Source organism: Elephas maximus, chromosome 12 (genome assembly GCF_024166365.1).
Source record: "Elephas maximus indicus isolate mEleMax1 chromosome 12, mEleMax1 primary haplotype, whole genome shotgun sequence".
In the NCBI taxonomy this organism is placed as follows: Eukaryota; Metazoa; Chordata; class Mammalia; order Proboscidea; family Elephantidae; genus Elephas; species Elephas maximus.
Window position 1 is genome coordinate 62463339 of NC_064830.1, and position 21186 is coordinate 62484524.

General features: G+C 47.5%; 1 protein-coding gene across 5 annotated transcripts in view; it reads right to left on the minus strand.

The window, feature by feature from the left end:
• Positions 1–11937, minus strand: part of CORO7 (coronin 7) — an 86443-nt gene extending 74506 nt beyond the window's left edge. For 3 of the 5 annotated variants that reach the window (XM_049902980.1, XM_049902982.1, XM_049902979.1), the window contains exons 1-5: positions 11772–11936; positions 8770–8866; positions 7741–7815; positions 4369–4439; positions 3481–3664 (exon numbers count right to left, since the gene is read on the minus strand). In XM_049902980.1, coding sequence (XP_049758937.1) covers positions 3481–3664; positions 4369–4439; positions 7741–7815; positions 8770–8866; positions 11772–11831 — 487 coding nt within the window. In that variant the 5' untranslated portion in view covers positions 11832–11936. Of the gene's footprint in view, positions 1–3480; positions 3665–4368; positions 4440–7740; positions 7816–8769; positions 8867–11771 lie in introns of all 5 variants that reach the window. The other 2 variants (XM_049902981.1, XM_049902983.1) reach the window with 2 other exon arrangements.
• Between the last annotated feature and the right edge of the window lie 9249 nt (positions 11938–21186).

Genomic DNA, 21186 nt, shown 5'->3' on the forward strand with positions numbered 1-21186 from the left:
TTAAAACAGGAAGCATCATAAAGAGAGTTTATTAGGATGAATAAGGGTCCATTCATATGTTGGAATACATGCAGTTAATAAAACATCTGTTGCATGAGAAAAAAAAGAAAAGGTTTAAACACAGAAGAAAACATTCTTTGATGGTTTTGAGGGTGGGGAGGGAGGGAGAGAGGAATTTACTAACTAGACAGTAGACAGGAATTATCTTATGTGAAGGAAAGAACAACACACAATACAGGGGAAATCAGCACAACTGGGCTAAACCAAAAGCTACGAAGTTTCCTGAATATAACCAAACACTTTGAGGGACAGAGTAGCAGGGACAGGGGTCTGGGGACCATGGTTTCAGGAAACCACAGTTTCAGGTGACTTCTAGGCATAATAAAGTTTATTAAGAAAATGTTCTGCATCCCACTTTGGGATCTAAGATGCATCAATTGGTCCCAACCCACCTGGTGCAAAGGAGAGTGAAGAACACCACAGACACATGGAAAATATTAGCCCAAGAGACAAAATGACCACATAAACCAGAGACTCCATCAGCCTGAGAGAAGAAGAACTAGATGGTCCCAGCTACCTCCAATGACCACTCTGACAGGAAACACAACAGCGAGTCCCTGACAGAGCAGGAGAAAAGTGGGGTGTAGAACTCAAATTCCAGTAAAAGGACCAGACCTAATAGTCTGTCTGAGACTAGACGAGCCCCAGAAGACATGGCTGCCAGACTCTCTATTCAGCCAGAACTGAAATCATTCCCGAAGTCAACTCTTAAGACAAAGATTAGACTGGAATATAAGACATAAAATTATACTTGTGAAGAGTGTGCTTCTTAGTTCAAGTGGATACGCGAGACTATGTGGGCAGCTCTTGTTCAGAGGCGGGATGAGAAGGCAGAAATGGATAGGAGGTAGTTGAATGGACAAGGGAAACGGGGTAGAAAGGTGGAGAGTGCTGTCACATTACAGGGATTGCAACTAGGGTCACATAACACTGTGTATAAATTTTTGCATGAAAAATTAACTTGAGCTATAAACTTTCATCTAATGCACAATTAAAAAAAAAAAAAAATGTTCAATAATGGTAGCTGGGCACCATCCAGCTCTGGTCTTATGGCAAAGGAGGTAGTTGTTCATGGAAGCAATTAGCCACATATTCCATTTCCTCCTCCTGTTCCTGACTCTCCTCCCTTGTTCCCTCTCGCGGAAGCCAGCTGCCATGTTGTGAGGGCACTCAAGCAGCCCATGGAGAGGCCCACGTGGGAAGGAACTGAAGCCTCCAGCCAACAGCCAGAACTGTATGAGGCAGCCATCTTGGAAGCAGATTCTCTAGCTCCAGTAAAGCCTTCTGATGACTGTAGCCCTGGCCAACATCTTAACTGCACCCTCATGAGAAAACCTGAGCCGAACCACCCACTTAAGCTGTTCCCCAATTCCTGACCCACAGAAACTGAGATAAAAAATGTGTAGAGTTGTTTTACATCTCTAAATTTTGGGGTAATTTGATATACAGCAATAGATGACTACTACACCAAAATTGAAGACCCTGGGTGGTGAAAACCATTGATGTGCACAGCAGACTGAAAGACCGGAGTTTCAAACCCACCCAGTACCTCTGTGGGTGAAAGATCTGGTGATCTGCTTCCACAAAGATTACAGCCTAGAAAACCCTATGGGGCGCTTCTACTCTGTCACCTGGAGTCGCCGTGAGTTGGAATTGACTCAATGGCACTCAACAACAACGCTGTTGGGAAAAGGAGGGGAGGGGAAGCGCGTGTGTATATGTTAGCACAGTGGGGGGTGGGAGTGCTGTAAGGGAGCAAAACCCTCACCTCCCAAGGTAGGAAGTCAAGAGTTTGCTTTCAAAACTGAAAATACTTTCAACAAATCACAGTATCAGGAAGTTATTCAGAGATGGTTAGGACTGAGTTACATCCTCCCCCAAAAGATAGACTGAAATCCTAGCCTCTGGTACCTGTATATTTGGAAATAGGGCCTTTGAAGATGTTATTTAACTAGTTAAAAAAAAAAAAACAAAAAAAAAAACCAGTTGCTATCAAGTTGATTCCAACTTTATAACTCACGGAGATCTCATATGTGTCAGAGTAGAACTGTGCTCCATAGGGTTGTCACTGGCTAATTTTTTTGGAAATAGATCACAGGACTTTCTTTTGAAGCACCTCTGGGTGGACTTGAACCACCAACCTTTCAGTTAGCAGTTGAGTGTGTTAACCATTTGCACCCAGTGGCTCCTTAGGTAAGTTAACATGAGGCCTGAAACTACTGCCCCTAAAAATTAATTGCCCTTAGATGATCTTTAAACCTTAAACCAAAAATATATCCTGAAGTCTTCTTAAAACCAAACAATAGTTTAGCTTAAATAGTAAAAAAGGTCTGCCTTGAGCATTATGCTCTTTTAAAAACTACCTATGTGAAATCAAAACCCCAAGAGTATGGCCCCCGGACACTTTTTTTTACCTCAGTAATGAAGTCACGCCTGAGGTTAACCCTTCAGCCAAAGATTAGACAGGCCCATGAAACAAAAAGAGACAAAATGGGCACACCAGCCCTGAGGCAAGGATGAGAAGGCAGGAGGGGATAGGAAAGCTGGTAATGGGGAACCCAAGGTCAAGAGGGGTGAGAGTTGACCTGTGGGGTTTGCAACCAATGTCACAAAACGATATGTGTATTACATCGTTTAATGAGAAACTAGTTTGTTCTATAAACTTTCATCTAAAGTACAATAAAAATAAAATGAAAAAGAACTATCTATATAAAATCCAACGGGCAACGGCAATTAGAAAGATTAGATAGGAAACATAGGGAGCAGTGAGTTTATGTTCACGGAGGAGGAAAAACTCAGAGGACTAGGGTGAGAATGGTTATATAACTCAAAGAATGTAACCAATGTTACTGAAGTACATGCAAAAACTGTTGAATTGGTATATGTTTTGCTGTGTATATTCTCATCAACAACAAAATAAATAAAACTGTAAAAATAAAAAAAGCTAACTGAGGTTCCTTTGATTAGGGAAGGTGCTAATCCAATATGAGTGGTGTCCTTACAAAAGGAGGAGATAAGACAGAGAAACAGAAGGAAAGCAGCCATGTGAAGATAGAGGCAGCAGCTGGAATCATGTGTTTACAAGCCAAGGAACACAAGGGTTGCCAGGCACCACCAGCAGCTAAAAAAGGCAAGGAAGGATCTTCCCTTAGAGTATGGCCCTGCTGACACCTTGATTTGAGACTTTAGCCTCCAGAACTGAGACAGTAGATGTCTATGGTTTTGAGACAACCAGTTTATGGCACTTTGTTATAGCAGCCACAGGAAACTAATACAGAGATGTTGAGACCAGCAGCAGAAGGAACGGCTGAGATACTTTGGTACAAATTTTAAAATTCACATTCCTCAAAACACAAACAATTAAAGTGCTGTCCAGATGGGGATGCATGTGCCCCTGGAGGGGGAGGTCGGTGCTTATACCTGTGAGAGGCTGCTGCCTGGCCACGTCCCAGACCTTCACAGCCGTGCCAGCTGCACTCACAAGGACACCGTCGGCAGTGGGGTGGAACTGCAGCACCTCCACCTGGAGGGCCTCGGGGCCCAGCACCAGTCCAGGGACTGTGGGCGATGCCTGGCCTGGGGCTGGCAGCCGCCACAGCTTCACCTGCAGGAAAGACCAAGTATGTGTGCCCTGGGCTGAGGGCCTAGCTGTCCTGTGCTGGAACTGGGCTCTGCAGGACAGCAGCCCCCACCTAAGTGGGCAGAGAGCCAAAGGGCCCCAAAACAGGGAAGGGAGGACGACTCCAAGGTCACAGAGAATGTAGACGCCAGTAGGGAGGTCACGGAGAGCAAGGGTGCTGGGGGCTCCGCTCAGTCACCTCCAACCCTGCTTCCCTTCCCAGCTCAGCAGCCATCACACCCACAGCTACCAGCAAGCACGTAGGAGCTGGTATGGGAGGAGAAACTTAGAAATTCTGGCTGCTCCCCCCAAAATACAAAAACCAAACCTGCAGCTGTCAAGATGATTCCAACTCATGGTGACCCCATATGTTATAGAGTAGAACTGCTCCATAGGGTTTTCTTGGTTGTAATCCTTATGCAAGCAGACTGCCAGGCCTTTCTTCCATGGCACTGCTGGTTGGGTTTGAAGCACCAACCTTTAGGTTAGTAGTGGAGTGCAAACCATTTGTGGTACCCAGGGACCTCTGGCTGCCCCAGCTAGCCCTACGAGCTGACAGATAGGCCCTGGGCCCTGTGGGAGGGGAGAGGGCTGAACTGGGAGAAAGCCCTCTGGAGGCTCAGAAGGCCCCAGGCCGGGAGTGGGGTAGGGTGAAGTGATGAGCAGCTCTCCCCATTGGCTCCACTCACCATCCTGTCTGCTGAGCCTGTGGCCAGGAGGAAGTCATCAAAGGGAGAGAAATCCAAGTCTGTAACCAGGTCTGTAAGAGAGAAGTGGCTGACACAAGGTCAAGGAGACCATGCTGGAATGTTCTGTCTCTAAACCCAGTGTGATTTCTCCCCAGGCTGGGAACCACAGGCTGGGACTGCTGCCCACACACAGGCAGGCTGTACATCTACAGGCCAGGACACCTCTGGACGCCAAACAGGCAAACGCCACAGGCCCCTTCTTGAGACACCTGTCTCCAGGAGCCCTGCTGAGCCAGAGTGGCCAAGGGCCTGGCCTCAGGAAGTTGGCAGGAGAGGTGTTTGCCACAGTACCCAGTTCTGGTGTTCACCACCATTCAGGGCCCCAAACAGGCTCACTAGACATATCCACAGCATTAAAAGAAAATTCCCTCCCAGACCCCTGCCCGCAATTAAACTTAACTCTTAATCCTTCCCAGAAACCAAAAAGTCATGATAAAGACAGTTCTGGGAAAAGTTTAGTTAGACAAGCCATAACCAGTCTGTAGAATGCAGACTTACAAACTTAATAGACCAGTCGAAGCCACCTCCTGCCAATAAAGTGAATGACAACCAATCACTTTAAACTTCCCTTTGGAAACACTCCCCTAGTGGTCTGTACTGCATGTGAGCTGAACAAAACTGTAACGAGAGGAGCTCATCTCTTCCAAGGGGTGCTCCCTGTTTGCAAACAGCTTTTTTTGCTCAGTAAAACCTTTAAGCTCTAATTGACTTACTGAACAACAGATTTTTTTCTTCCAACAGTAGGGTGAACGAATTTGGGAATGAACTCAAGCATTGGCCCGTCTTCCAAGAGATTCAAGCGGGACAGATACCATCCCAGCACACGGAAACACACTTCTATACAAGATGCGAACACAAGCTTGTACACACAGGGCCCAGTGAGAGGTGCAGGCTCCAAGGTGTCGATCCCAAGGTCAGGGATCAGGGAGGGATTCACAGTAGGGGCACGGTGGACCCAGTAGGAATGGAACAGGACAAGACAACGGAAGCAAATAGAGTGGCCATTTAACCCTCCTCCCATAGAAACCGCCCAACCTCTCCAAAGCCAGAGCGACTGACCCCCGGAAGGGCACCTGCCCTGAGCCTCACCAGCTAGCTGTTCTTCCTCTCTCTTGTTAAATGCACTTTATTTTTTAGAGCAGTTTTATGTTTACAGGAAAACTGTGCAGAAAATACAGAGAGTTTTCACACCTTGTTATGGACTGAATTGTGTCCCCCCGCAAAAAGATAATGTTAAAATCCTAACTCCTGTTGGAAACAGGAGCTTTGAAGCTGTTATCAGTTAAGTTAACTGGAGCTCATACTGGAGGAGGGCATACCCAAATCCCATCTGAGTGGTGTCCTTATAAAAGAGGTATACAGACACAGGCAGAAAAAAGACTGTCATGGCTGCAAGAACTGAGACAATTATCTTCTAAAGCTTTCAGAGAGAGCGTAGCCCTGCTGACACCTTGGATTCAGACTTCTAGTCTCCAGAATTGAGAGAGACAACACATTTCTGTCCTTTCGCCACCTGCTCTATGGTGATTTGTTACAGCGGCTCTAGGAAACTAATGCACTGCCTCTGCCCCTGAGTTTCTCCTATTACCATCTTGCACTGGTGTGGTACTTAAGTTACAGCTGTTGAGCCAATACTGATACATTCTTATTAACTGAAGTCCCCAGTTTTTTTTCTTTTAACTGTGCTTTAAGTGAAAGTTTACAAATAAAGTCTGTCCTTCATACAAAAACGTATACACACTTTGCTATGTACTCCTAGCTGCCCTCCCCGAGACAACACACTACTCCTCTCCACCCTATATTTCCCCTGACCATTCAACCAGCTCCTGTTCCCCTCTACCTTCTCATCTCACCTCCAGACTGGAGCTGCCCACATAGTCTCATGTGTCTATTTGAGCCAAGAAGCTCACTCCTCACTAGTATCATTTCCTGTCTTATAGTCCAGTACAATCCCTGTCTGAACAGTTGGCTTCGGGAATGGTTCCTGTCTTGGGCTAACAAGAGGGTGCAGAGACCATGACCTCAGGGGTCCCTCTAGTCTCAGTCAGACCATTAAGTCTGGTCTTTTTACGAGAATTTGAGATCTGCATCCCATGGTTCTCCTGCTCCATCAGGGATTCTCTGTAGTGTTCCCTGCCAAGACACTCATCAGTGGTAGCCAGGCACCATCTAGTTCTGGTCTCAGGCTTATGTAGTCTCTGGTTTACGTGGCCCTTTCTGTTTCTTGGGCTCATATTTTCTTTGTTTCTTTGGTGTTCTTCATTCTCCTTTGCTCCAGGTGGGTTGAGACCAATAGATGCATCTTAGATTGCTGCTTGCTAACGTTTATAGACCCCAGATGCCTCTCACCAAAGTGGAATGCAGAACGTTTTAAAACATTTTGTTATGCCAATTGACCCAGATGTTCCCTGAAACCGTGGTCTAAAGTCCCCAGTTTTATTATGATTCACTCTTCGTGTTGTACAATTCACTGTTTATGCCGTAGGATACTATAGGTTTTGATATGCAAATAAATGAGATCACACAGGTAACATACTTAGCATAGTGCCTGGCACACGGCAAGCTCTCGATATATCTTCACCATCACCATCAACCACCGTTGCCATCACTGGGCCCCTGGATACCTACTCTGAGTATACCCAGCTTAAGGACCAAGGATCAACCCCTGCCCTCACCCCAAGGTCTCCCACCAGGGCGGCCAGGACATCAGACCAGAGGCCCTGGGCCTGCAGCTGCCGCAGAGAAAGAGGAGGCCAGTGGGACTGGTGCTGCTTCAGCCTGAGCACAGCAAACTGTTCCCTCTCACTGGCTGGCTGCAGGTGGACAGCTGGGCACCCCCCGCAGCACCTGCAGCAGACAAAAGCTCTCTGTGTGAGGACCCCATCTTGGGCCCTGCAGCACAGCACAGCCCCGCCCCCTCATCGGTAGACCCTGAGCAGACTGGCTGGAGAGGAAGTCTGGTGGCAAAGGGTGCCCTGCTGGGTCCCAAGAGGGGACACAAGGCTAAGGGCCACCCAAGGCTGAGTCCATAGCAGTGATGGGCGCCTGGGGCCAGAGAAGCTTTTAAAGCTGATCAGTGCCCAGAGCTCTCTTTCAGCTTGATGACCTGCAGCAGGCCACTCTCCAGCTCTGCCTGGGCCAGAATACTAAACCGGGACCCTGACTTCTGAGCCTGAGACCAACACTGTCTACCAGAAAGCACAGCAAGGGCGACAGGAAGGATCTGGCAGTCAAGTGCTATGGGGCCAGGTGAGTCTGATTCCCTGGCCCCAGGGAGCAAGGGGAGATGTCCAGGCTTCCACACCCACTCACCTGAATGGCAGCCCAGGTGCATCACATGTCTCTTGTCCTCTCCCTGGCCATCCAGAGGCACGATGCCCAGCACACCTGTTAAACAAGCATAGGGCTCTGGCTTTTGGCCTAATGGAGACCACCTACCTCCAGGGCCAGCAGACATCAGAGCCAAGCTTCAAAGATCCCAGGGCTCCTAGGGGAGATGAACCCTCCTCATACCTCCAGCAACCTAAGACCATATTCCTGTGGACACAGTGATTGGCCCCCAGCGAGTTCCCTGCCCCAGGCAAGAACCTTCCATGAGCTGTGATGTATCGAAGATGCTGGGAAAAAAATCTGTCTCTTCGCTGCATTGTGAATCACAAGAGGTCAGCCAGTAACTTTTCCTAGTATGTGCAGACAGTTTATCTGAGAAAATAGCCAGCACCCAAGGATGACAGCAGAGCTGAGAGAAAGAGAGAGAGAGGCTGGGCCCTAGGACTGTGCGTTAGCCCCTGGATCCAGCTCTACCTAAAGTTCCTGGACATCTCAGTTACCTGAGCCAAAAAGGTACCTGTTTTTTTCCTTAAGCCAGCATGAGGTCTCAGTTATCCCTTGCAACCAAAAGAGTTCTAACTAATACACCGGAGCTTTTCAAATCTTTGTGTTCCTATGTACCCAGCCACCACCAGGCCTAGCCCACTTCAGGGCCAGTCTTTCAGAGCAGAGGATTGGGCAGGAGAGGAAGACATCTGGAAATAAGGTGACACAAAGCCCTGCCCTCCTCAGACATGGAGGAGTCAGTCTCCCTCCCCAGCCTCATGGCCATGCTCCTGCAGACCACAGCCAATGTCATTTATACAAATCACACAGTCATACCCTAATGAGAGTGAATCTGATTATCCTGCGTGTTGCAGAGTTTATAGAGTCAAAGGCTCTGCCTGGCTACTTATCTCTGAGCACCACCGGGTTCCTTCAAGCCCCCCACCTGCAATAAACCTGTCCTCCTCCCACTTCATCTAAGATGACAACATCCACATCTCCACACCAGTATCCAAGCCCCCCTACCTGGGCAGTCAGAGTTAAACGCAATCAAGGTGCAGCTTGACTTGATATGGTTCCCGCAGGAGGGGGTGGTTGCTGCTCGAATGCCATTGATCCAGGCCTGCAAATGGAAAAAAGTGGTGGTGATGGCCAGGGCTACACCACGCCTCAGGTGGGGAGTGAGTAATCAACTGATGAACTCCACCTTAAATGTGCACCTTTAGAGATGCTTTCCTTTGGCTCAAACCCTGTCCCTGCTCTCCCTTGGAGAATGCAAAACATCCTTGAAATGACAACCTGCATCATTGTTCTTGTTGTAGCTAGCTGCTGTAGAGTCAATCTCAGACTCAAGATGACCCCATATGTTACAAAGTAGAAGTGCTCCATAAGGTTTTCTTGGCTGTAATCATTAAGGAAGCAGTTCACCAGGCCTTTCTTCCATGGAGCTGTTAGGTGGGTTCAAACTGCAAGCCTTTAGGTTAGCAGCCAATGACAAATTGCTTACACCGCCAGATTTTCTTACCTACATCATTAACAGGATGAGGTTATTAGATCAGTTCCCTAATAAGTAGGAGGAGAATGTCAGAAGGATACTCAGGCTCAGTGTGTGTATGGCTTGTTTCTGTTCAAAAGGCAGGAAAAAAGCAAAAAAAGTGAGCATCTAAAAGAAAAAACAGACTCAACTTCTTCAATCATATTGCTGAAGGACACAAAGGTCCAGGAGTAACCTCCAAGCACCAGGGGGAAAACACCCAAGGTCAGATAAGAGACCATTAAGGCCTGGCCTCCTTAGGAGAACATGCCTTTCCATGAACACTCCCATACCTGGGAAAGCAGAGAAGCACTTATTCCGAAATGAAGATCAACAAGGTTCACTTATTTTCTCTCTTGGTGTCAAAGGACCATCCAATGCTCCTAAATGCCGCCTGACAGTACACCATAGTTCCCAGTCCACCCACAGTGTCACCAAGACCATTGCAACTACCTGAAGATCCTACTTCACAGTTCACTTGCACAGGTAGAACATTCCCATCTTGCATTATTCCCTCCTGATTGGTTTTTACTGTACAAAGACAATGACAGAAAGTACCTTTGCAAAGAACAACTCAGCTTTTACCTCACCTATAAAAAAAAATTTTTTTTTTTCTTATTTAACAAACTGTGAAGCTCTGCCTGTCATCCACATGTCCATACCTGTCTGTCTGCCAGGCTGGACTGTGGCCACCTGGTAGCAAACCCCAGGGCCCTCCAGGGCCCCTAAGCAGTACTTGTAACACTTGGAGTGACTGATTTTATGCACATCCTAGCACCTCGCTTACTCTCTTCCGACCTTTCGATGGCTCCCCATTGTACTTAGAACGAAAAGCGACTTCTTCCCCTGGCCCTTGGCTCTACGGGCCGGCTCTGGCCTCAACTATCCCATCTTCCTCTGCTACTGAGCTCCAGCACCCTGGTCTACTTTCAGTTCCTCCACCAGGCCCCATGGTCTTTGCACAAGTTGCTTCCTCTGCCCCACAATTTCACATTGCTGGCTCCTTCTCCCCCTTCCAGCCTCAGCTTAAATGTGAGGTGGTGGCCCACTCTGACCCCCCTGTTGTGATGAACCCCCACCTCACCCTCCCCCACCCCACCCCTCCTTTGTGCTCTTCCTGCACTAATTTTTATTTTATTTTATTGTTGTTGAGAATATATACAGCAAAACATACACCAATTCAAACACCTCTACATATACAGTCCAGCAACACTGATTACATTCTTCGAGTTGAGCAACCTTTCACCACCTCCTTTTCTGAGCTGTTCCTTCCCCATTAGCAAAAACTCAATACCCTCTAAAGTTTCAACACATTTATTAAAACTTGCAGCGGGCTTAAATGCCTGTTTGCTTCTTGGTTATCTCCTCCCCACCCCAGAATGTAGGTCTGGTTTGTTCAGCCTGTGGCTCCAGCAACTGTTATTGTTAGGTACCATCACCCCAATTTTTGACTCAGAGTAACACCATGTGACAGAGAAAAAAATGCCCTATGGGGTTTTCTAGGCTGAAATCTTTATGGGAGCAAATCGCCAGGTTTTTCTTCTGCAGAGCCACTGGGTGGACTGCAACCATCAACTTTTTGGTTAGCTGCCCAGTGCTCAACCATTGAGCCACCATGGCTCCGTATGGCTCTTTTGCAGAGAAAATAGTGCCTTGAAAATGAAAATGTGGCCTCAGCCTCAGACTGCTCAGCCGTTCTTTTGGCTTGTGATGGTCACTAGATGTCAGCTCAGAGACCCGGTTGCCAGAGGACACTCCCAGGCCCTGCGAAGGACCCAGGGCGCTGCAGACCAGGGCCGGCACCATCTCTGAAGCACACTCTCAGCAGGCCACCGACCTTTCGGGGTTCGAGGTGTCCCCCCAACTACCTCAGCTCTGCCCTGCTTCTGGGCTCCACCTGCTCAGCTATCCCCAGGCCCCACCCAGCCCCCCCTCGAGCAGCGCAGGAACCCGCACACCCAGAGCATGGGAAGAGCTTGCCACAACCTCGAGAGAAGGAAGCGCCGGCGGAAACCCGAAGGAGGGGCGCGCCTCTTATCTAGGAGCTTCCCGTCTCCTGCCGACACGCTCGGGTAACCCAGGCCGGAGCAGAGACGGGCATCTCAACACATCCTATCCCTGGGCAAAGGGACCCCAGGCAGCGAGGCGGAGGAGCTGGCGCCTAGAACCGCGGCTCCCCCGGGAGGCCAACCGGAAGCAGGGAAGCGGGGAGCCTTGCAGGCCTCAGGCCCGGCCGGGAAAGCTGCGCCACCTCGGGGTCCCGGGGCGAGGCGGAACGGCGGGGCGGGTCGGCCACCGGGACCCCTGAGCAGCCGGCGCGTCACGGAGACGCCAGACTCTGCCCCTGGGGGCGCCGTCCCGGGCCGCAGGGGGCGCCCGGAAGACGGGGGACTCCTGGGGCTCGGGAGCCCGGGGTCCCCGAACCGGGCCTAGGAAGGGACAGGGGGCCGGCCTGAATGCGGGTCGAGAAAGCCGGCCCGAGGTCCGGACTCACCTCACGGCGGGGCGGCCGGGCCTCTGTGTGCCGGAACTTGGACACCTTGAAGCGATGCATGGCGGCAGCAGCAGCGGGCGAGGCGGGTACCCAGTCAGTAGCTCTCAGGTGCACAACCAGCAGTAGCGACTCCGGCCGCCTCCGGCCCCACCCGCGGTCCGCTTCGCCGCCACGCCCCACCGTGCCCCCGACCAATCGCAGCCTCGCCGGCCTCCAGGCCACTCCCCTGGGCCCTCTTCCGCGCGGGCGCCGCTGGCTTTGCCTACTGGCCAATCACCGCCCAGCCGCCCCGCGAGGCCACGCCCCAACCAAGGCACGGGAGGGGCAGTCACGTGCGCGCGGCTGTCCGCCCACGGCCTGGTGGTGCGTGGGGACTGGGCTTGACGCTGGGAGTTTTGTGTTCTTTGTCCTCTTTGGTACTGGCAGGCGCAGGGAGGACAGAAATGAGATCCATTTCTGAGCCTGGAAGCAGTTGGGGGTGTTTCAGTCCCCGCCGCAAGAATGGGCAAGGGGAACAAGATTGCCTAGGTCTTTGGATGCAAATGCCTGTTAGTGGGGCGTACTCAAAACCTACCCCTTGTCTTAAATGCTAACAAGCAGCCATCTAAAATGCATCAATTGGTCTCAACCCACCTGGAACAAAGGAGAATTACTTTGTGAAAGACAAGGTAATTATGAGCCCAAGAGACAGAAAAAAAAGGGGACACATAAATCAGAACTACATCAGTCTGAGACCAGAAGAACCAGATGGTGCCCAGCTACAACTGATGACTGTCCTGACAATCTCTGATGGAGCAGGACAACAGTGGGATGCAGACCTCAAATTCTAGTTAAAAAAAAAAAGTAAAAAGACCAGACTTAATGGTCTAACTGAGACTAGAAGGACTCTGGAGGTCATGGTCCCCAGACCTTCTGTTAGCCCAAGACTGGAATCATTCCCAAAGCCAACTCTTCAGGCAGGGATTGGACTGGACTATAAGATGGAAAATGAAACCAGTGAGGAGTGAGCTTCTTGGCTCAAGTAGACACATGAGACTGTGTGGGCAGCTCCTGTCTGGAGGGGAGATGAGAAGGCAGGGGGGGGACAGAAGCTGGCTGAATGGACATGGGAATATAGGATGGATAAAAAGAGTGTGCTGTCTCATTAGGGGGAAGAACAACTAGGAGTATATAGCGAGGTGTATATATACATTTTTGTATGAGAGACTGACCTGACTTGTAACCTTTCACTTAAAGCACAATTAAAAAAAAAAAAAAAAAACTTCCCCATCCTCCCTACACCCCATCCACCCTCCTTAGGCCAGGTGGGTTGGATGTGGCAGTGGGGGTGTCCTCAGCATTCCATTATTAAGGCATTTCTTGGTTGGCCCCCACAGGCCTTGGGAGTGGTGGGTGAGGCAGGACTCCCCGTACGAACTAAGTGAGGTGATTTGTAGATAGGGTGAAAGATAAGTGCAAAGGAGAATCCCTTAAATAGCAAATGTGCCCAACAGGTGCTGCCTGGTCAGTTCCGCCCGAAATGAGGAGAAAGAGAGATGGAGTTCGTTCCACCTGGGGCTATTCATTCCACAAACATTTCGCTTTGAAAATTGACTCCATAATTCCAGAATGTGCTTTCTGCTTGGACAGACAGAAAACCTGCTCAGGCATAGCTAGGAAAAGAACTTTGATCTAAGGAATGGGAAGGACTGGTTGGCAATGGCCAGCTACTGTGAAAATTCCTTTACCACCACCTAATGGGGAGGACACCCTCACTGAGGTGGGCTGCCCAAAGGTTGAATCTGAAAGCATGGCCTCCAGACGGGCCCAATGGATCCCAAAATGCAAGTTCTTTCTTTAGTTCTCACAGGTTAATTACCAAGCCCACTGCCCTTGAGTCAGTTCCGACTGATAGCGACCCTATAGGACAGAGTAGAACTGCCCCATAGTTTTCCAAAGCTGTAAATATTTAAGGAAGCAGAGTGCCCATCTTTCTCCCAAGGAACACCTGGTGGGCTGGAACTGCCCACCTACAGGTTAATTACAGGGACTAAAAGACTACTGAAGCAGTGGTGATTCAATGGTAGAATTCTCATCTCCCATATGGGAGACCCATGTTCAATTCACAACCAATGCAGTTCATGTGCAGCCACCACCTGTCTGTCATTGGAGGCTTGTGTGTTGCTGTGATGCTTAATGAGTTTCAACAGAGCTTCCACACTAAGACAAACTAGGAAGGCTTGGTGATCTACTTCGGAAAATCAGCCAATGCAAACACCAGGATGACAATGGAACTTTGATAGATCACGGGTATGGTGCATGACCAGAGAGCATTTTCCTCCATTGTGCATGGGGTTGCAGTGAGTTGGATCCAACTCAAAGGCAGCTAACCACAACAATAACAACAAAAAGACTTAAGTATGGGAATCTTACTAAATAAGATAAAGGCAACTAGATTTGATCTTCGTAAACTAAAAATAGGATGTCAGTAGCATTCAGTGAGGACTGGAATTTATAGTTCTAAGCCACTTGGCTGCCAAATGTGCAGAGCTCCTAGGACACACACTCGTTAGACTCTGGAATTCCAGCAGTTTTGGGGAAGGGCACCACCCGCACTGTCATAAGTTGGTTGTGGTGTTAGTTACTGCAAATATTGCTTTTTAAATTAGTAATTAATTTACAAATAGTGTAGTACCATCATTTAATCACTGTTGTTTGGTTAATCCCATAGGGTGCAGGAATCCATGTTTGCATCAACAATATCTGACTTATAACTATTAAGGAGAACTGCAGGCATTATGCATGTGGTTCAAATATGATCAGATGTACCCTCATTACAAAAGTACATGCAAACATCCCCAAATTTGCTTGGTTTCACTGCATTGTAATACGTGAGTTGTTTTGCTTTATGTCAGAGGAATCTAAGAGGTTGTGGCCAGAAAGTAAGAAAATCATTGCCATTGACCCCCTGAGTTAACAAATGGACATGCCATGGGCTAACAAAACAAAAACCAAACCTGCTGCTCTCAAGTTGATTGGGACTCATGGCAATTCCATGTGTTACCAAATAGAACTACTTCATGGAGTTTTCATAGCTGTAATCTTTACAGAAGCAGATTGCCAGGCCTTCTGCAGCACCACTGAGTGGGTTCCAACTGCCTGCCTTTGGGTTAGCAGCCAATTGCAAACTGCTTGCACCATCCAGGTGAATACCTTTATTCAGTTCACACGGTGTTTTCAAAATTGGTAAATTTCATAAAAGGTTGGATTTTGACCACTCTTGAAAAACAGGAAGATCGAGCAACCCTGGGTTACATAGCAAGAATGGGCTGGAGCTGAGTAGCACCTGCTGCCTTTAAAGCCCCACCAGTCTGTCATCTTATACCTGGCCATACCACTCACATGTTTTACCTTCCTGGGCCTGGCACCTGAATGTGTGATCCCTGACCTAAAAAGAAGGAAAAGTCCTCTCCCAGGAGCTGGCTGTGCTGGGTCATGTAACTGTGTTTCTATAAACAGGGAGCTGGTGGAGGCAGAGCTGAAGAATATCAATGCTTTCCCAACCCTGCAGTGACCAGCCAGAGCTCCACAGCAGGGGGCAGGGAAGGGGCAGAGATTGATCAAGGCCCAGAGAGTTACTGTCTTTCTGAGTGTTCTCAGATCCACTCTGGCTGAAGGGTGGTTCTTTCTAGTAGAGAGTTCAGAGCGCTCGGGCTACTGCAAACTTGAGCAGAATCAAACACTTTATGAGTTGCAAAGTTAGACTGGAGGGCCTCCAAGAGTCCTCCCAGTCCCCTAAACCTATGAATTACCAGCTTTCTTTAATTATTTTTGTTGTTGTTGTTGAGAATATACACAGCAGAACATACACCAATTCACTTTCTACATGTCCAATTCAGCAACATTGATTACATTCCAGCTTTGTTTCTTTATACTCTTAGTCATGCAAACAATATCACTGTTATCTATAACCACAAAGGAAGCCACCTCTCTACCCTAAAAGGCTGTCTGTCAAAAGGCAGGGCAAATCCCAGCAAACAAGGATGCCTGGAATGATGATTTAAATTTCACAGGTTCTGTTTTCAAGAATAATTAATAACAAACAAGAATTTGAGAGTCTATTGTAGTGACAGCCTCATTCTAAAAAACTCAAGACCCTTCATTCAACTGAAGGAAGGAAAATCAGCAAAAAGAAAAGGGACGGGATGGAAGAGGAGGAGAAAAAACAGACACACAAAAGCAAAGAAACAAACAAAAAAATGTACAAAAGGCTTAAAGAGTTTATGATGCATCCCAACTTTAAACTCATGCCAAAGAAGAGAAGTTTCCGACACAATGTCCCTTACTTAACCTTCTGTGAAGTCAGTGGTTTCAACAAAACAGAATTTCTGTAAGAAAGGAATGGATGAGGCTGGCTTCAAGCCAACAACAAATTCTAGTTATCTGCCCCTGAACTGATTGCTTATTAAAATACACACTGAAAACATGTTTATATGTAAACCCTGCCTTGTTCCATTTCAGGGGCGGGTGCAGAAAGGCACTCGTAGTTGTCTCAGCACAGGAAATGAACAATTATGCAATAAGACACATTTCAGTCATTGAGCAAAACACCACTCCCCAATGGGATAATTCACCCAGCACTTTTTTTTTCAAATGGAGGTAGACTCGTGTTCTTGGGAGTCTGAAGCTGTACTACATTTAGTAATTTTGCTTTAACTTTTTTTGTTTTCACAATCACATTCAAAAATGTTTTACTAGTTATAAATCCCAACTTTAACATTTGTGACGGTCATTCACAACCAAAGCGCACTGTTACGGATTGAATTGTGTCCCCTACAAGCGTATATCAACTTGGCTAGGCCATGATTCCCAGTATTGTGTGATTGTCCACCATTTTGTGATCTGATGTTATTTTCCTACGTATTGTAAATCCTACCCTGTACGATGTTAATGAGGTAGGATTAGAGACAGTTATGTTAATGAGGGAAGACTTGATCTATAGGATTCAGCTGTATCTTGAAACAATCACCTTTGAGATATAAAAGAGAGGAGAGGGACCACCTACCACCAAGAAAGAAAGGCCGGTTGTGGAGTATGTCCTTTGGACCTGGGGTCCCTGCGCTAGGAAGCTCCTAGACCAGGGATCGATGACAAAGACCTTCTCCCAGAGCTAACAGAGAGAGAAAGCTTTCTGCTGGAGCTGGTGTGCTGAATTCAGACTTCAGGATTTCTAGCCTCCTAAACTGTGAGAGAATGAACTTCTATTTGTTAAAGCCATCCACTTGTGATATTTCTGTTATAGCAGCACTAGATAACTAAGACAAGACACTTTCATAGAATGAGATTTATGTTCCCTAATTTTTAATGTGGTGTTTTTCACACTGTAGTCTACTGGTCACCACAAGACCCACAGCCTTATCCTCTGTATCTATGATCATTTTTTTTTTCTCCTTTAAAAGAATGCCTTTCATTTCTCAAGTCTGCAAAACATTGCTTAAATTGATGCCTAGTTTGGGCAGAAGAATATTTAACTCCAAGAGAAGCTACCTATGGTTTCCTGAATGGCCTTTTAGAAAGTCATTAGAACAGTGGTCCCACGGAAGAATGTCCAGGTGGTGGAGGCAAAGAAGCAGCTTGTCTCCTTCCACAGGGAATGGCACCTACTGCAGATGTAACATCCAGGAACATCTGGATCACTCATTCCATACCCCCTTAGGATTGTCCCAAAATCTTTCGGGGAGGAAGGAGACATCTTGAGCTAGCTTTTATCACCTCCGAACTCCTCAGCCTACCTGGAAGAGCTCCTAACTGAAATAGCTCCCATGGGGATGGTAGCAGCCATTGGGAAGCCATAGAGTTGGCCAGGTCCAATGGTAAATATCTGGGGAAATCACGGAGTAGACCTTCTTGTCTCCTTTGCCTTCAGCAAGGCACCCTGGAAGACCATCCTTAAACCCTCTACTAGCTCTCACAAATCTTGCCAGCTCAGGAGATCTGAAAAGGGCCCAGTGAAATTGTTGTTGTGTTGTTATCTGCAGTGGAGTTGGCCCTGACATACGGTGACCCCATGTACAATGGGATCCAACTGTTGTGACCCACAGGGTTTTCATCTGCGGATTTTGGAAGTAGATCACAAGGCCACTCCTCCTAGTCTGTCTTAGTCTGGAAACTCCACTGAAAGCCGTTTGGCATCATAGCAACACCCAGACTTCCATTGACAGATGGGTAGTGGCTGCACATGAGGTGTATTGGCTGGTAAATGAACCTGGGTCTCCTGCATGGAAGGTGAGAATTCTACCACTGAACTATAAAAAAAAAAAAAAAAAAATTTTTTTTTTCTTTTTTTGCTTAGGAACCTTGTACGCCTTTTGCAAGTCACACATTTGTTTCTCCTTAAAGTAGTTGGGCTCTAGACTAGAGAGCACGGGGCACATTCTGCATGGGAGTGTGGGTAGGTGTGGCCTTTGTGCTCATCTTGGTCTCTGGCAATGAGCCTGGGATGGATCCACTGTGTCCTGTCACAGAGGAAGTCCTTGGAAGACAGAGAAACAATTTGTACTTGGGGGTGGTAATACTTTCTCTGCCTCCCTTTTGTTGTGAGAAGCAAACAAAATGAAGCATGAGAACATACTCTGTAAACTGTCATGGGCTAGACTAATGGCAGCTATTAATCATAATAGTATGACAGGCCACATGGCTTAAAGGAAAGGGCTCTGGTTTTATTGTCAAAATACCTGGGCTTGGATCTTGTTCACCCACTGGCTAGCTGTGTGACCTTGGACAAGTCTTTTCATCTTTCAAAGCTTTTTTTTTTTTTTTTTTGGAGGAAGGGATGTAGAAATGGGAATAAACTTTGCCCTACCTACCTCACAAGGCTTCAGTCATAAGAAAAATGTGAGAAAGTTCTTTGTACGCTGTGAATGAATTGTTATTAGATGGCATAGTTACAATTTTCAGCTCTCTCCATAGGCATGCGTTATGGGTTAAATTGGCATTTCCCAAAAAGGTAGGTTCAAGTCCTTGCCCCTAGTACCTGTGAACGGGGCTTTATGTGGAAACAGCATCTTTGTAGATGTAATTAGTTAACATGGGGTCACACTGAAGTAGGGTGGGCTCTAATCTAATGACTGGTATCCTTATAAGAAGAGGAGGTAAAGACAGAGGGAAGACAGCTACATGAAGATGGAGGTGGAGATTGGAGTGATGCTGCCACAAGCTACGGAATGCCTGGGATCACCAACAGCTAAAAAAAAAAAAGCTATACTTCCCATTGCATTTGAAAATTGTGTTTATGTGGATGTTAACTTGAGGAGACATCCAAAGCTTTCATCAAATTCTTGAAAGGCTCTGAGATTCAAAGAAGGTTAAAACCACTTTTCCCATAGAGGAAGAACATCTTGGAGGCCTGATGGGCCTAATTTAAAATTCAGGGGATAGAGAAGAGAGTTTGGGCTAGGGAATGGAGAGGACTGAGGTGAACAAGGGATATTTTAGAGAAGCAAGGAAGAGGAGGAAACCTTAGTGGCATAGTGGTTAAGTGCTATGGCTGCTGACCAAAAGGTCAGCAGTTTGAATTCACTCAGGCACTCCTTAGAAACTCTACGGGGCAGTTCTGCTCTGTTCTATAGGGTCTATATGAGTCAGAATTGACTCGATGGCAATGGGTTTGGTTTTTTGGTTAAGGAAGAAGATGTCATGGAGTGGGAGGTGAGGGAAACAGTTCATTTAATACATTCAACAAATATTTCAATGTCTCCAGCACAGTGGCTGAGAGTCTGGGCTCTGGAGCCAGACTGCCTGGGTATGAATCCAACCTCTGCTACTTACCAACTGTGTGTCCTTGGGCAACTTATTTCACCTCCCTCTGCCTCAGTTTTCTCTTCTATAAAATGGGGACAGAACAGTAACTCTTTCAAAGGATCCCCTGGAGGGTAAATGCACAATCCATGTAAGGGCTTCATACAGTACTTGGCACTCAGTAAGGCTCTGTGATAAGCACTTAGAGTACCAAGAAGAACAAGTTGAACGCCACTACCGGCCCACAAGGAATCCAAAGCCTAGGGAAGGCAGAACAGGAAGGGGGAGCTGGTTGTGAAGTACAACTTGCAGGAATAAAAGCTGAGAACAAGATCTAAAGGGAATTTCATCTACCACCTCAGATCAAGTCCCTCCTAGAGGAAGGCTCATCAATGTAAAAATTGTGTTGGCTTTGTAACTTCCTCTTTTTTTTGTATTTTAATTTGTTCCCCAATCTATTTCTCCATGGGGATTAGCAGTAAAAATTCTCCACACTGAAAGGTGTAAAAGCACAGATCATCTTAAACCCATCCTGGGCCCTCGGTTCAAGAACTCAAGGTTCCCTTCCTATTGCTGGGGATGGTGATAAAGGGAGTGTGAAAATTCAAACTCTTTTGCAAGGTTTACAGCGCATCTTCTAACCAGGCCAGGTGTACCTGTCTAACTTTATCTCCAACACTAAGTTTAGGGCTTAAAGAAGTAGAGCAAACACTTCAACATCTCTAAACTTTTGCTTACGAAGTTCTTGCCCCTCGGGCTATTGTTCCACTCCACCCATACCTGACGCCTTTCTAATCAAAGCCCAGCAGGAACATTACCACCTCTCAGAGCTTTCTCTGATACCCCTTCTCCGGTCCCTCAAACAGGATGAACCCCTCACCTGTGTTCCTGTGACACTTTTTATAGTTATGACAGCCTTTCTCTCTAGATACTGTCATTGTCTGCTCCTCCAAAACAGGGATACTATTTCATTTATCATTGTATCCCCAACACCCTGGAACGCGCATGACATATAGTAGGTGCTCACAACGTTGCCTATATTCGCTTTTTGGACAGTTTGGCTCTCATTCCGTGGCTAGCAAGTTCACCACAGGTTTAGAGAAACTTAACACGCTAAGGAGAGCGTTGAGCGATCAAAGTCTTGCTAATGTTGTAATCAGCCTGAGAGAAAGTGAGGTTGAGGCCTGGCTTTGGGAATTAGGGACAGGAACTGGGTTTTGTCAAACTCGCGGGGAAAAGGGATAAATAACATCCCCGCATGACACAGAGCCAGGACAAAAGAAACCGCGCACTGCATGCTAGGATTGGCACGTGACGCCGCACTGCATGCCGGGACTTGTAGTCCCGCCCCGTCTGGCACCTCAAACTAGTTCCATGAGGGTACATTCAGCAACGCCTTTCCACAGATAAGGTGCAGTTTTTGGTTATCCAGCACAGAAAGACAAAGTTCTCCAAGGAAAGCCGACCATCAAGGCAAACACTCTCAGTGAGAACCTCGCTTCGGCGTCGCGTAACAGGACGGTGCAGTAGGCGCGGCCGCGCGTGCGCAATACTTGCACCCTTGCGTGCGCGCGCAGCGGTTCCGCCCCCGGAGGAGGTGCTGCCGCACGCAAGCATTTTCCCTGTTAGGCCGCCTTGA